Source organism: Muntiacus reevesi, chromosome 10, assembly GCF_963930625.1.
Source record: "Muntiacus reevesi chromosome 10, mMunRee1.1, whole genome shotgun sequence".
Lineage (NCBI taxonomy): Eukaryota > Metazoa > Chordata > Mammalia > Artiodactyla > Cervidae > Muntiacus > Muntiacus reevesi.
Window position 1 is genome coordinate 22,752,231 of NC_089258.1, and position 15,681 is coordinate 22,767,911.

The following is a 15,681-nucleotide window of genomic DNA, read 5'->3' on the forward strand; positions in this document are numbered from 1 at the left end:
ACCCAGAGGGATTGGGTGGAGAGGGAGGTGGGAGGGGGGATCGGGATGGGGAATATATGTAAATCCATGGCTGATTCATGTCAATGTATGACAAAACCACTACAATATTGTAAAGTAATTAGCCTCCAACTAATAAAAAAATAAATGGGAAAAAAAGAAAACAGGAACCATAGACCTCACCAACAATGCCAGTCTCTGTCCTAAAGCCAGGCTGCTTCTACCTCCTGGTCCTCTGAGCATTCTAATGCCCCTCACCCCTGATGGATTCACAAGTGCCCACCCCATTCTACACCAGAATGTATGGGTCCTGTGGGTACCCTAGGGCTCAACCAATTTTACCCTCATCCATCACTGCTAACACAAGCATCCATAGCTCCAGTACCATGGGAGGTGTGGAACTTCTCTGAAAGATGTGCAGGACTCCTGAGCCACACCCTGGAAGGCACAGGACAGACTTCAACTTGATTTTCAAAAATTATTTGGGAGGTTTCTGTTGCCCTGCCCCTGGGGTTTGACAGGCAGCATGGGCAGGGAAGGGGGCAGCCCCTTCACTCCTTCAATCAGACTAGGTAAGTTTCTAGCTCCTCCTTGGGAGACATCCTTCCCACATCTCCCCATTCCAGGGTTTATTTTAGAAATTCAATGGTCTTGTCCTCCAGGCCATGGCTCTTGGTTTTCCCATCCAATTCGTTTCAGAATTCCAAATGAAACAAACAGTACCTGTCTCAAGCATATAGCTCTGGCAAGCTAAGAGAGTTTTACTTTTAGATTTCTGTCTGCTGTAAATCCACTCAGAAATGTGATCAAGGACTTCCCTGGTGGTCCAGTTGCTAAGACTCAGCACTCCTAATACAGGGGCCCTATTTAGGGAATTAGACCTCACATGCCACAACTGAGGCCTGGAGTAGCCACATAAATAAATAAAAATATTTTTTGAAAAAAAAAAAAAAAGTGTGATTAGCTTCCCTGAAGCAAGGAATACTGTTGGGAGCAGAACCATAAGCTATGTATCAACAGAAGCAGCTAGGGAGGGTCATAGGAATGAAAAATGTATCTGTTAAAACTTCAAAAAGATTATCACACTTAAAGAATTTTAGACACCAAGGTAGGATACTTCAAAAGCATCTCCTTCAAATCATATATTGCAGTAGAGGAGGCCATAAACAGTGTTCCATCCTGACTCTAAGGACAAAAGCAACAGTTTTTAGCTTCTGAGGCTTGTAACATACACACAAGAAGCTCAGGATTAACAGAGGAATGCCTGGAATGCCTTACAAAAGCCCTGCATGATCTGACATTGTCTGTGAATCACCAGGGTAGGCTCCACCGCACTTTGTTGGCATGGCCTGTGCCAGGCAGGTGGAGTCCTGGGGCTGCCCTTCTGAAGCTACATCAAATACACCAGAATGAGCTGTTTGGAAAGCAAATGCTTGTTAAGCCATCAGGAGAAGCAGACATAATCCAGGGGAGGCCAGGGGAAAAAGAGAAAGCAACTTTCAGCAACAGTATCACACGCCAACAAAGCAGAAATTTGCCCATCACAGACCCACTGCGACCACAGACCTGGTATTTAAGATACTCATCTGAGGAACCTAGAAATCCTCAGGAATGTCTCGGAAAGAATTCACCCTAATTGGAGGCACTCCAACAAATAAAATGCCAGGGGAAAATGCTGTCTCTTTTCTCTTTTCAAATCATGAATTATCCTCGTTTTCCTGGAAAAGTATGTCTAGACAGACTTATTGCCCCTTGAAAAGGCTAGAGACCTGGTCTTTGAGAATCTTGAAGATATAAAAAAATTGCTACCCAGAACCTGGGAGTGAAAGGAATGATCAATGAATGCTTAGTCTCAGAGGTCAGACCCAGGAGTGTCAATCAGCTGAAGCTATTAAAAGAGCCAGTTCTCATTGTGATAAAGCCCATCCTGGCAAAGTCACAGAAAAGAAAATTATAAGAATCAATACAAGTCAAAATGGAAACCGGATGAAGGTTTCAGCCAAACTCGTCTTCACTTCTGATCTAATGGATTGACTTTTGGGTGCTGAAATCAGCACAATTTGCAGATTCAAGACATTGAATATGGAAGTCAAAATTGGATAGAAATTTAATCAAAACCTATAGCAGATCCTTGAAATTTACAAGGGTTAATGCTGCCTCTCACTCTTGCCAATTCCTCCCACAGCTGAGATGCACTGGCAAAGTCTTCTTTACCTCTTCAAGCAACCTGTGTATATCTTGGCTCTCCACAGCTGCTCTTGATACATTTAACAGATACTCTATAGATGTATGCATAACCTTTGAAAGAATCCACAGTACAACTTCCTATAAGGAATTCATATTTTTGTCCAAGCTAGTCAGGGGCAATCCTATATTCCTGTGGAATTTACCAGAGAACAGATAAAATCCAGGAAGTATAGCCTACCCACAGGATTCTTAGCCAAACCAATCAAGTCAGCATGGTAGGTAAAATGATGCCTTTCTCACCCCAAAATGTTTATGCCCTAATCCCTAGAAACTGTGGGCATGTTACCTTACATGACAAACAGGAATGTACATGTGTGATCAGACTAAGGATTTTGAGATTATCCTGGATTATTCAGGCAGACACAATGTAACCAATGTAACATTATAAGAGAAGCAAAATAGTCAGGGAAGGAGACGTGACAACGGCAGTAGAGCTCTTACGATACGATTGCTAGAAGCAGGGGCATAAGTCAAGGAATGAAGTTAAGAATCTGGGAAAAGCAAGGAATAAGTTCTGCTCTGGAGCTTCCAGAAAGAACACAGCCCTGCCAACACTTTGAGGTTACCCCAGTGAAACCTATTTTGGATTTCTGACCTCTGGAACTGTAAAAGAATGCATTCGTGGTGGTTTAACCACTCAGTTGGTAATTCGATACAGTCAACAACATTCTCATTTTCTGTTGCCAACATCAAATGAGACATTCAATTCAATCAGGGTTTCTAGAGCGATCTCTTTCTTTCTTTGAAGGACAACTCCTAACATACTCATTCTCTCACCTGCCATGATAACTCCTTTGAGGAATAATCACATCTCCAACAGGACCAGGGAGAAGATATATTCTGTAGAAGGCAAGAGAACCCGTGTTGAGTAACTACTGAGTTGACCAAAATGTCCGCTCATGTTTTCCCAAAAAGTTTTCAAACTTTTTGGCCAACCCAATACTTAATGCCAGGCACCCTAGGGGTTATTTTGCACACGTTTTATCTTTCCAACTCTTTTCTGAGGTATCATTCCCTGCAACCATGCTGTGATAAGGGTACTAAGATTCAAAGAAGATAGCTTACACAGTGAACAAGTCAGTGCCTAGAGCCCAGCTGTACGTGACTCCAAAATTCAAATTCCTCCTATGAGAACATGCTGCTTCTACTTTATTGACACAAAACAGTAAAGCGCTACCAGCAGCGTGACTGCATCAATTTGGAAGAAACAGTGGTTTAGGAAGCAGGAAAGAGAAAGGTGAGGGGACAGTCTGACTCCAGGGAGGACCTTTCTGATAGGCTGTCACGAGCTCACACTGCCGTTTTACTCTCAGGGACAAAAACCAATTTATGGTGTATGTCACCATTCCTAATTGCCTTAAATCTCCTCGTAGGAGTATTTGCTTTTGGGCTCTTTGCTACTGACATTTTTGTAAACGCCGGACAAGTGGTCACGGGGCACCTGACCCCATATTTCCTGACGGTGTGCAAGCCCAACTACACCAGTACAGACTGCCGGGCGCACCACCAGTTCATCAACAACGGGAACATCTGCACCGGGGACCTGGAAGTGATAGAGAAGGCGCGGAGGTCCTTTCCCTCCAAACACGCTGCTCTGAGCATCTACTCCGCCCTGTACGCCACGGTGAGTATGACCCGAGTGGAGCTTTGGCTGCGATGGGTGTCTCTGCCATCCTCACCCGCCCCCCACTGCCTTTTTTCATCACTTCTTTCATTGCAGTCACTTCTGGTGACTTTTGAAGTCATGTGACAACGTGCTTCTCCTCCATTCTATCATGCCCCCACCCTCAATACCCCCATGTAAGACCTGCCAGAGGATGTTAATTCTGGCATGACTGTTGATGATCACTAAGTCACAGCCTCCCATTTTACAGATGCAGAAACTGAGGCCCAGAGAATTGTTAAGAGCACACAGTCAGACCAGAGGCCCAGGCTCCTGGCATTGGGCACGGGGTTCTGTCACTGCCCAGAATAGCACTCTGGGCCAAAGCTCTGGTTGGTTCCAGAACAACACGTATTCCTCATGCTTGTCTATAGATTGCAGATGTAGGCCTCATGCAAATGCCTGCCCAAAGCAATGTGCAATACCAGATGAAGACAGGGCTTTCCTCTGCTCCTCCTAACACTCTTCGACACTTTGCCAGGACAGATGGACAATCTTGCAAGACCCCCAAAATCCAACAGTTCACTTCTCACTGTTCTCTAGATTACAAAATCTCTTGACTGCCCCCACTGGGGTATAATAGTCTAAACTTTGTGGCCTCAAAGAGAAAGCGCAAAAGTGTGTCTAACAACTTAAAATGGAAGAAATGGTGTCTGTCTATATTTCCTGCTCTTTAATTCCGCCCCACTTTGGAAATGACCTAGGGCTTCCCAGGGGGCACTAGTGGTAAAGAACCGCCTGCCACTGAAGGAGACGTAAGGGACACGGGTTCAATCCCTCGGTTGGGAAGCTCCCCTGGAGGAGGGCATGGCAACCCACTCCAGTATTCTTGCCTGGAGATTCCCATGGACAGAGGAGCCTGACAGGCTATAGTCTATAGGGTCACAAAGGGTCAGACATGACTGAAGTGACTGAGCACGCATAGAAATGACCTCATTTCACCTTTGCCTGACCTCTGCTTCTTTAGAACCGAATGTGTAGAAGTAGAGAGATCAATGCAAATGTTCCACTGATGGATATCATGTGTATTTACCTATGGATGACTGACTATTGGCTAAAAACATCCCTTTTCCTTCAACTTACTTTATATTCAGGGTACTACTAGTCTAGAGACTCTTGGGTGAAAGGTGAGGTAAGGAGAAGGCAGAGCAAAGACCACTTTCAAGCTCTGCAGTCTTCCTAGAAACTCCCCATGAGCCTTCAGCCCAGCCCCCGGGAGCACGTTCCCTTCCAATGACACACTGCCCACTGCATCTGCTTCTGATGGAAGCATGTCCATGCCATCGTCCCAAACACTGTCCTAAATTCAGGGAGGAGTGAAGGTGACTGACTCCAGGTCTGGCCCATTTAGTGTAGTTTAAAAGAAATTGCTGAATAGTCTCTTTAGAACAATGGTTCTTTTGTGTCCAATTTATAGAATCACATCTATAGGATCAACTTTCCAAAATAAGTCTATTTCTTTTAAATTTACTCTTTAATGAATACATGACAAAAATGATTTCAGCTACCCCCACATTAAGGAAACATAATGTAAACAATACAGTAGCCTTGAATTAAAAACAGACCAGTTTAGCTCAATGAAGTTTCTTGACTTTTCCCCACCCACTAAAAAAAAAAAAAATCTATGCCAGGCATTTTTTAAACAAGGTCTTTTCAGGCATTTGGCATAATTTCCAGCTTTCAAAATATTGTATCAATTGCTATCCTAGACTATCTAGAACTTATCTAGAACCTAAGTTATATGAAACAATGTGGTCTTGCACCCGTTCCTGTATTTTTATCAGACTTAAGTCATTGTTGTATAAAATCAATTTTTACAACACCGTTACAAAAGCCAATCTGTTACTCATCCTAAGATACTGCCTCATCAAGTGAAATATAAATTTCTCTTGAGAAGAAAGAAGTATAGCCATCTTACTCAGAATATATGCTGGTAGAGCACGTGTTTTCAAGGATTCAGATATAATCCAATTCAAATCATGCCCCACAGACAGACTATAATCAGATAAACCCTGATACAAGATTCCAATTATGTAAACATCTTCTGAGCGCCTATTATGTGTGCTTTCAGAAATTACTCAACAAGGATTTCCTAAGTACTAGTTAATACTGTGAAGAATACTAATGAACTATAGGCCCATGTTTTTAATAGTTTGTAATCTTATAAGATTTATAAAGGCTATAATTTAAAAACAATATAGAAGCATAAAACACTAAATTTAAACATATATATATAGAATTTAACCCATTATTGACTGGGGGATTTTTGCAAAAACCAATACTTATGGCCAGCGATTTTTATTTTGGCCAGCCAAAAATTAATTGCTATTTAACTAAGACTTGGTGGGTTACTGCATTTAATAGTTATACCTGACACACCTGTAAGTCTTCTCCAGCACCTTGAGTTTTATCTATCACTTTCCATATCAGAATTGATCACTAAGGTTTTTTTGTCTTTTGTTGGTCTAATATTCACACCGTCTGAATCAGAACTATATTCTGAAGATCATCTTTTGACACATTTAGTATATATGCCGCTTAGACAATCAGATAAAGTATCTGCATAAAATTCTTCTTCACTCAAAATTTCACGATGTATCATTTTTGAAAATTTTACAGCAATAAACTTGCGTTTATAATATACACAGCATTGGAACAAAAACTGAATGGAGGAAAATGTGAATGATAATGATAATTATCATAACATGATAAATATTATAAGTTATAATAATTATAATCATAAGTTGTGTAATGAACTCTATAAATTTTAAGCTCTAACAACTATGTCTCTGGTCAATAACATTCAGTACCAAAAGACATATTAATACATCTTTGGTCAATAATGTGCTAAATAACATTTCCTACTCAGCCTCAGAATGGTGTGATGATATGCTCTAATTCATATAACTGATCTAACCACACTTTTGTAGGGTATGTGTTACATATAATAGAGAAAATCCCAACTTCCTGTATTCACACCAATGCTGAAGGATCATCCTAGGAAATTAAGTTTCCACTAAAATATTTTAAAATGCATCTATTTGAACTTATAGGTGTTCAGGCCATACAATCACACTATACTGTAACTTGAGTATTGGCATACTATTTTTCTGAGTCACAAACTCATCCAGCACACGTGTTAAGGTTTCCCTGGTGGTTCCGATGGTAAAGAATCTGCAATGCCGGAGATCCGGGTTTGGTTCCTCGGTCAGGAACGTCCCCTGGAGAAAGGAATAGCAGCCCACTCCAGTATTCTTGCCTGGAGAATCCCATGGATAGAGGAGCCTGGTGGGCTACAGTCCATGGGGTTGCAGAGTTGGACAGAATGAGACTAAGACAGAGACAATAGATCAATTGCGCCCTCTAGTGGTTTCCTACAACCATTACCAAAGTTTGTGTGACAAAGTGTGTGTTTCAAAGAGGCATATCTTGCTTAGTCCAAGCCACCAGGGACATATTTGGTAACCGAGCCTGTAAAATATTTAAGTCTTACTCAGCTCCTCACAATGTCATAAAAACAGAGTATGTCTCACGTGTCAAAAATTGTATCATCATTTACTAACATCAGGTCTTCCCAACCTTTTTTACGCCCACATGGAAAATTTTAAAACATGCTCAAGTAAATGAATGAATAGAACTGATCACAGCCATCCCAAGCAATTCGTGAGAATCAACTTCCCAGCACAACTGAAACCTATCTATGTTACACACTGGCTTGGAAGTCAATGCTTTCATATTCATTGAAAGTGTGAAGAAATAGCTAGGATTATGGGGGACACAAAAAATGAAATGTATTGTTACTCCCTTACCTGGTCTTCTTCATAAAATTAATCCTCATAGAAGATTTTCTGGCATCTGAGATTCTTATATGGGTTTATTAACATTCCAGGTGATTCTTTAGTTTGTAGCATAAAAACTGCATGCTCTGGACCTGATTATGCAGTCATTCATGTCCCTGTAATTCTGTTCCCACGCCCACCAGAATATAAAGCACTGAGATGAGTGTTCATTCATTCATCGTTCATGCTTTGGTGCGGGCTCGTCTGTGTGTGTTGGTGTGTGTCCGTGTGCGTGTGTATGTGCACCGTGTGCGGAGGCTGCCGGTCACTCCCGGTCTCTGTCCTCACCTAGATGTACATCACAAGCACAATCAAGACGAAGAGCAGCCGACTGGCCAAGCCAGTGCTGTGCCTCGGGACCCTCTGCACAGCCTTCCTGACGGGCCTCAACCGGGTCTCCGAGTATCGGAACCACTGCTCTGACGTGATCGCGGGCTTCATCCTGGGCACTGCGGTCGCCCTGTTTCTGGTAGGTCAGCTTCCTCTACTTTTTTCCCCCCCTCTGGTGCTCTCTGAAACATTGCCCAAGATCCTGGTAAGTCAGGCTCCCCAGACTCCACGGTCTCAGTCCAGGTTCCATCAGCCTCAACCTAATGAGCTGCAGTTACTCAGCAAGTACCCTGCGTCCTTGCTTTCAGAAATATGACTGCATAGTCCCTCTGCAGGCCAGGAGTGTGATCACTCCAGGAAGGATGGCTTGCTCCACTTCTTCCAACCCTGTCCTTGGGGCTGGGGCTGGGCAGACTAGCAGAAATTTAGTGTACCTTCAAGTCATGATTCTTTAAATACTTGCTTAGAGACATACTGGCAGCATAAGCTAAGTGCCGCTTGGGGGAACAACAGAGGACAAAGTATTGATGGAAGCAGGCAGCTCCTTCTCCAGCATTTCAAGAAACTCCACTCTGGCCCAGATTTGCAAGTCCCACTCAGAAATAGGAAAACCCTCAGCTAATCGCACCCAGGGGACCTCTGTTATTATCTGAACATGCCTCCTGGGCATCTTGTTTCCGCTATAAGTGGCTTCTCAACCACATAACACTCCCTGAAGAAGGGTTTTGGTTCATTTTTATAGATTTGAGGTATGATAAAGTAAAAGTGTTAGCCATTCAGTCATATCCAACTCTTTTCAATCCCATGGGCTGTGGTCCACCAGGCTCCTCTGTCCATGGAATTCTCCAGACAAGAATACTGGAGTGGTTTGCCATTTCTTTCTCCAGGGGATCTTCCCAACCCAGGGATAGAACATGGGTCTCCTACATTGCAGGCAGATTCTTAACTATCTGAGTCACCAAGGAAGCTAGGCATACAATAAATGGTACAGGAATTGTATAACATGATCAATTTTGACCTTCAGATACCTCTTTCTCTCCCACCCTTCCCTCCTCCTCATTCCTAAGCAACCAGTGATTTTCTGTATTAGGTTACTGTAAGATTTAATGTTAATAGAATTATACAATATATGTGTTTTTTTCTGGCTTCCCTCATTCAGCATAATTATTTTGTGATTCATCCATGTTGTATCAGTAATTCCTTTCTCTTGTTATGTAATATTCCATTGCATGGACATGCCATGGAGGTACAGTTTTTAAAAATATAGTCCAGGACTGGGCTTCCTTGGTGGCTCAGTGGTAAAGAACTGCCTGCCAATGCAGGAAACATGGGTTTGAGCCCTGATCTGGGAAGATCCTACAAACCACAGAGCAACTAAGCCTGCGCACTACAACTATTAAGCCTGTGCTCTAGAGCCCAGGAGCTGCAACTACTGAAACCCAAGCACCTAGAACCTGTACTCCGCACCAAGATAAACCACTGCAGTAGGAAGCCAGCACAACGCAACTAAAGATCAGCCCCCACTGGTCACAACTAGAGAAAAGCCTGAGCAGCAATGAAGGCCAAGCACAGCCAAAAATAAATTTATATAAATATATATGTGTGTATATATGTGTGCATATATATATATATATATATATATATATATATATTCAAGGGTTTAAAATATACCCAGAAGGGTTTACAGTAAATCACTAGGCTTAAAGATGCTGCGCATGATGAAGTCAGTCTCCTAATAACATTCAGCAAGCCTCTCCTAGCAGACAGAAATCATCACAGCCTGCTGTACTTCCTCCCATTCTGCCCTTTCTGGTCCAAGGCACCCGTTGAGACTAACATCACATGTAGATGGATTTCACAGGCCTGTGACATAACTTCTCCTTGTCCTATCCCTTCCATACAGGGATTCTGCGTACATGTCCTCCCCAACATACAAAAGGCACATATGCCTCTCCCAACTTCTAACTCAGAGTTCCCCAACGCTTTTACCTGCTCAGACACACACAGAAAATGTTCACGTTTACTCAGAACACTAACTGGCAAGCTCCACTTGAATTCAAAATTCTTTTTAAGACGAGAGACTTAAACGCACATTCTCTGTGAAGCGGCCGCAAAAGTGGTGCCGAGTGATCCTGAGACACTGATCTCTCAGAGGGTATTTCCCCTAGGGTGCTCCTTAAAAGGGGGAGAGAATACAGATGACTCAGGGATCAATTGTATGTCAATGAAAGCCCCTTTGAGGGGCTTCCCTGGTGGCTTAGATAGTAAAGCCTCTACCTGCAACGTGGGAGACCCGGGTTCGATCCCTGTGTCAGGAAGATCCCCTGGAGAAGGAAATGGCAACCCACTCCAGTACTCTTGCCTAGAAAACTCCACGGATGGAGGAGCCTGGTGGGCTACAGTCCATGGGGTCGCAGAGAGTCAGATACAACTGAGCGACTTCACTCGGCACTTAAGAAGCCAAATCCTACAGTGGACTGATTTAGAGGCTATGGAGTTTATGTAGCCTTGGGAAAGTTATCTAAATTCTCTGTACCTCCTTATCTAAATTGGAGAGGATAACAGCACCTCCCTTATAAGAATGCTGAGTAGTCAAATGGTCAAATGAAATTAGGTAAAACCCTTTGGACAATGCCAGATACATAAGTGGCCCTCAGTAAATGTTAGCTGTTACTCTGAGATGGTTTACATGCGTCATGTCTTTTAAATGTATAAATCTACAAGGCAGGTGTTATCCCCATTTATACAGGTCAGGAAACAAGTTCAGTGGGGGTAGATTGAGTATCCCTGGCCATCTGGTGATCAAACAGATGCTTCCTCAGCACCCTAAACGTGCTCAGCAGTAGACAGCCTGGCTCACGCCCCAGGTCTTTCCATGGTCCCTACCCATTGGCTCAAAGGTCACTGTGCAATGACATTCTCAGGGGCAGGCCGGCCACCCACAGCGATAGCCAGGCATTGATGGCTGCAGTCTGACCCTAATCTTTTTTCCCCTCATCCCGCAGGGAATGTGTGTGGTCCATAACTTTAAAGGAACACAAGGATCTCCTTCCAAGCCCAAGCCCGAGGACCCCCGTGGAGTACCCCTCATGGCTTTCCCGAGGGTAGAAAGCCCCCTGGAAACCTTAAGCGCACAGGTACAGTAAAGTGGTTTCAGCCGACAGAACCTGGAGGCTGCAGGCTCGTTATCTGGGAAGTCAGCTAACCATTCCTCTAGTGGAGACAGGACACAGCTGAATCCACCCAACAACAATGAAAATCTGGGGACGTCCCTGGCAATCCAGTGGTTAAGACTTCGCCTTCCAATACAGAAGGTGTGGGTTCAATCCCTGGTCAGGGAACTAAGATCCCACCGTGCCTCTCATGGCCAGAAATACCAAAACATAAAACAGAAACAATATTGAAACAAATTCAATAAAGACCCTAAAAATGGTCCACATCAAAAAAAAAAAAAAAAAAAAAAAAAAACCAATAAAAATCTGACATAAAGGCCCTCAAAAACTTCACAGCTTCCCTCAATTAGTCCCATATTCCTTTCAGGGCATAGGCATCATGAATCCTCAGGAGGTTCTTAGTAATGTCTAACTTAAACCCCAGCTGCTTCAGGATATCTTGACCTTCAATGTAATAACACACTTGTGAAACTTAGACCAACTCTTGTGGGAGGCCAATTCAATTTAGTATGTAGGACAACACTTAGAAAGAAATGCTTTGTTACATTCCATGATAGATGTAAACCAGAAGCACATTAGAAAAGGTAACTAAATATCCTTTTGGATCTCTTTTGATGACCATCAAAAATTCAATGCAACAGTACTTACTGTTTACATTAGGACCTTGTTTACCTTAGGACCTTGCTTCCTGCCAGAGATAAAGACTACAACTAGCCACACAGTCTTTATGCTCAAGGAACATACAGATAATCAGGAGAGGTGTATATAAATGCATGCATGCTCAGTTGTGCCGGACTCTTTGTGACCCCATAGACTGTAGCCCGCCAAGCTCCTCTGTCCATAGAGTTCTCCAGGCAAGAATACTGAAGTGGGTTGCCATTTCCTACCCCAGAGGATCTTCCCGACTCTGGGATAGGACTGGCATCTCCTTCATTGGCAGGTAGATTCTTTACCACTCTGCCACCTGGGAAGCCCTGTATATAAATGAATAATCATGATATGGCATGCTGAATCAGATGCACAAAGTGTTCTGTGGACACAAATGAAGAAAAAATTTATTGTAAGGCAGCGAAAGACAGATGTGCCAGCCAAAATGAGCCCTGATACATGGTATAAAACCTGACTTTTGCCTGAGACAATTGCTAAGTGCTTTACAAATATATATTTTTTTGAACTGAATTGGTATATTTTTTTTTACTGAATTGGTAGTGTAATTCCCATTTCACAGAGAGGAATATGAAGATAGCAATATAAAATTACTCACCCAAGACTCATAGCAAGCAAGTGGGAGAGTTGGGGTGAATAGTTCTTTGAGCAGACAGAGCAGGGATAACTAACAATAAAATAGGGATTTTATTTTCATGTAGCTGAGTCCTGCTAAAAATGTTTGTTTTCTGTAATAGTCTGTTTACCTTGAAGTCTTATGGTATTTGGCATCTCCTTACTAAATCATCTTTATAGAGTACAAGAGGAAAGCAAATCTCCTCCCACTGGGCTTATCAGATACTTCCTATCAATACAGTATAAAATATTTCACTAAAGATTATTAACTATCAGACATCTGAGAAACTATCCCATTTCTTTTCACATTTAATGAAGTCCAATTTTATTAATGAACCAGGAAAAAAAAATCTATTTCCACCTTGGGAAAAAAATATTTAGGAGTCTCTATTAAACCCAGTGCCAAGTGCTTTGTTTTCCCTTCACCTATATTAAGGTGAAAATGTTGACTTTGTCTAATTAGAAATAACATGTTGAAAATTTTGTCACTGGTTTATTTATATATAGCCAGTTAATGCATGCTGAGTGACAAATTAGCTAAATAATGAAACCTTATAATGAAAAACCCTAGTTTTTCTTCTAACTATGTTCTTAAACCCAATGAAGTCAGAGTAGTGAAGGGAAATTGCTCAGTTGTGTCCGACTCTTTGTGACCCCATGGACTGTAGCCTACCAGGCTCCTCCATCTATGGGATTTTCCAGGCAAGAGTACTGGAGTGGGGTGCCATTGCCTTCTCCAGGGGATCCTCCCAACCCAGGGATTGAACCCGGGTCTACCTACATTGTAGGCAGATGCTTTACTGTCTGAGTCACCAGGGACAATCCCAAAGTCAGAGTGGTTCCCTCTATTTTTGAGATGAAGCAACTAGTGACAAAGGTGAATTTAAAAAGCAAGCTGAAATGTTTGCCAAGTTCCACAAACATGTAGTCTGTCCTTATAAATGCTGTTGACCTTGCCCTGAATGTCCTGGTCTAAGAGCACCTTCTTTCCACCTCAGCACTGCTCAAGTGTCACCTTCTGTCTGAAGCCTTCTCCAGACTTCTCTCCTCCCTCAGGACCAGTAGTAGTTGACTAAACCAAGAGGCAACCAGGCCATGTTTTGGGGGATTCTGCTTGCATTGAAAAATGAAGTACCATAAAAGGTTTCACAACCCAATATTCGCGATATAGGGACCTCCAGGTGGTGTGGTGGTAAAGAATCTGCCTGCCAATGCAGAAGAAGTTAAGAGACATGAGTTGAATCCCTGGGTCAGGAAGATCCCCTGGAGAAGGAAATGGCAACCCACTCCAGTATTCTTGCCTGGAGAATCCCATGCACAGAGGAGCTTGAGGGGCTACAGTCTATGGGGCTGCAAAGAGTAGGGCATGACTACACAACCGACCAATCCACAATACAGGTTTTTAAAAATCTTTAAATATATGTATCATTATTCACTACAGGCAGTCACTGAACTTTTGAAATCTGTCCATCTGTCTTTATTTCCAAGTGTATCACCTCATCTGCACACAGTTTGAGGCCTTTTGTGAATACCAGGCTTCGGCTGAAGGACCCTCAGGGTCCAACGTGTATTCCCCCCTCACAGTTCATGTCAGGAGTGCCCTCATATCTGCCTCTCCCAGGAACTAAGAGATTAAAGATACAAACCCTATGAACCATGTCCTTCTTACTCTTCATATTTCCTGACATTCACTAGGTGTGAAATAAATGTCAGATAAATACAGATGCAAGCCAGAATCAAAATATGAACTAGGCCCTTCAGTCAAAACCAAGAACCCAAAATTGGACTACAGTCAATATCTGAACCTCCATAGTAAACAGTTTATGAGTAATGGTGAACGGGACTTCTACAGGCTGGTCACAATGAAGCTACAGGAAGCCAGATGGAAAGTTCTGCCTCTTAAGCAATGCCTTCCATGCCATTTGTGCAATATCCAAGCATCTGCTTTCCACGTGGGTGGTTAGAAGGACATACCCTTTATTTGTGGGTCAAGAAAAGGAAATGAGCATATGGTGCAAGTTATCACATTCAATCTTTACCATAATCTTGCAATTGGCCTTATTCTTCTATTTTATAGATGAAGTAAGGCACAAAGATTTTAAGTCATACGCTGAAGGTCACTCAGTAAAGATTAAGACGCAGGCCCATCTAATTCTAAAGGCTCTGCTTGCTTTCTACACCACACAGCCTGAGGTTAAAGGAAAACTCCATTTTGAAATCTACAGCTCTCAGCACTGAATATGGAAGCACGCTGCAGGGGCCAGTGTGTGGGGGCTGAGGTGCGCAGCCCCGGCAGAGTCGACACTGAACACAGCTCTTCCAGAACAAACATGCCGTGTGTTCTCCCCCCTAGGCCAAGGCTTCCCGTGCAATAGCAGCGGCCATGGCTTCTACTAGAAACTGCTGCTCCTTTGTAGTTGTGGGGATAGAGCGGTCTTCCCAGGAGGAGGACTCTGGAGCTCTGAGAGAAGACATGAACCTCTCTTTAGGGCACACATTCTCACATGAGAAATCCATCCCGCCGTTCTGAGCACCTCAAGGAGAAGACCGCCTCGCTGGGGAGGGAGCCCCTCACCCTCCCTTTCGTCCCCCCGAGACATACTTTCTCCTTTGTCACCCGGAGCCCCAGGGCTGCAGGCTGCCCCAGGTTGCTTCTCTCTTCCCCTCTAAACGATCAGCTCAAATTTAAATACTTGGCCTTCTGTGATTGAGACAGTACATTCTCTAAAATCTTTCCCCAGGACTAAAGAGAAACCAGAAAGTAAAAAACTGTAGAATCCTGTGTGGGGAATACTTGTAAATCCATGGCTGATTCATGTCAATGTATGACAAAACCCACTACAATATTGTAAAGTAATTAGCCTCCAACTAATAAAAATAAATGAAAAAAAAAAAAACAAAAAACTGTAGAATCCAAATGAAACAAAAATGGTCAAGTTTCCAAAGTGTGATTTTGCAACCCCACAGAGTTGTATCCTGGAGACCTGCTCCGAGCTCTCCTCGCCCTGCAGCCTCATGCCCATTTCCACCTGCGAAATCAAGCTTAATGTTGAGCAAATGTGTTCTTGTTGAACACAGTTTATATTAACAAAGAAATGAGAGAGGAGCCAATGTGTTAACTCACTGTATGGTATGAAGTCTCTTGTGTCTC

At 42.9% G+C, this 15,681-nt stretch overlaps 1 protein-coding gene across 3 annotated transcripts in view; it reads left to right on the forward strand.

The window, feature by feature from the left end:
- PLPPR1 (phospholipid phosphatase related 1) overlaps positions 1–15,681 on the forward strand; it is a 183,050-nt gene that overhangs the window by 165,078 nt on the left and 2,291 nt on the right. For 2 of the 3 annotated variants that reach the window (XM_065947184.1, XM_065947187.1), the window contains exons 5-7: positions 3,618–3,868; positions 8,039–8,215; positions 11,082–11,213. In XM_065947184.1, the coding sequence (XP_065803256.1) occupies positions 3,618–3,868; positions 8,039–8,215; positions 11,082–11,213 (560 nt within the window). The remainder of the gene's footprint in view (positions 1–3,617; positions 3,869–8,038; positions 8,216–11,081; positions 11,214–15,681) is intronic. The other variant, XM_065947188.1, reaches the window with a different exon arrangement.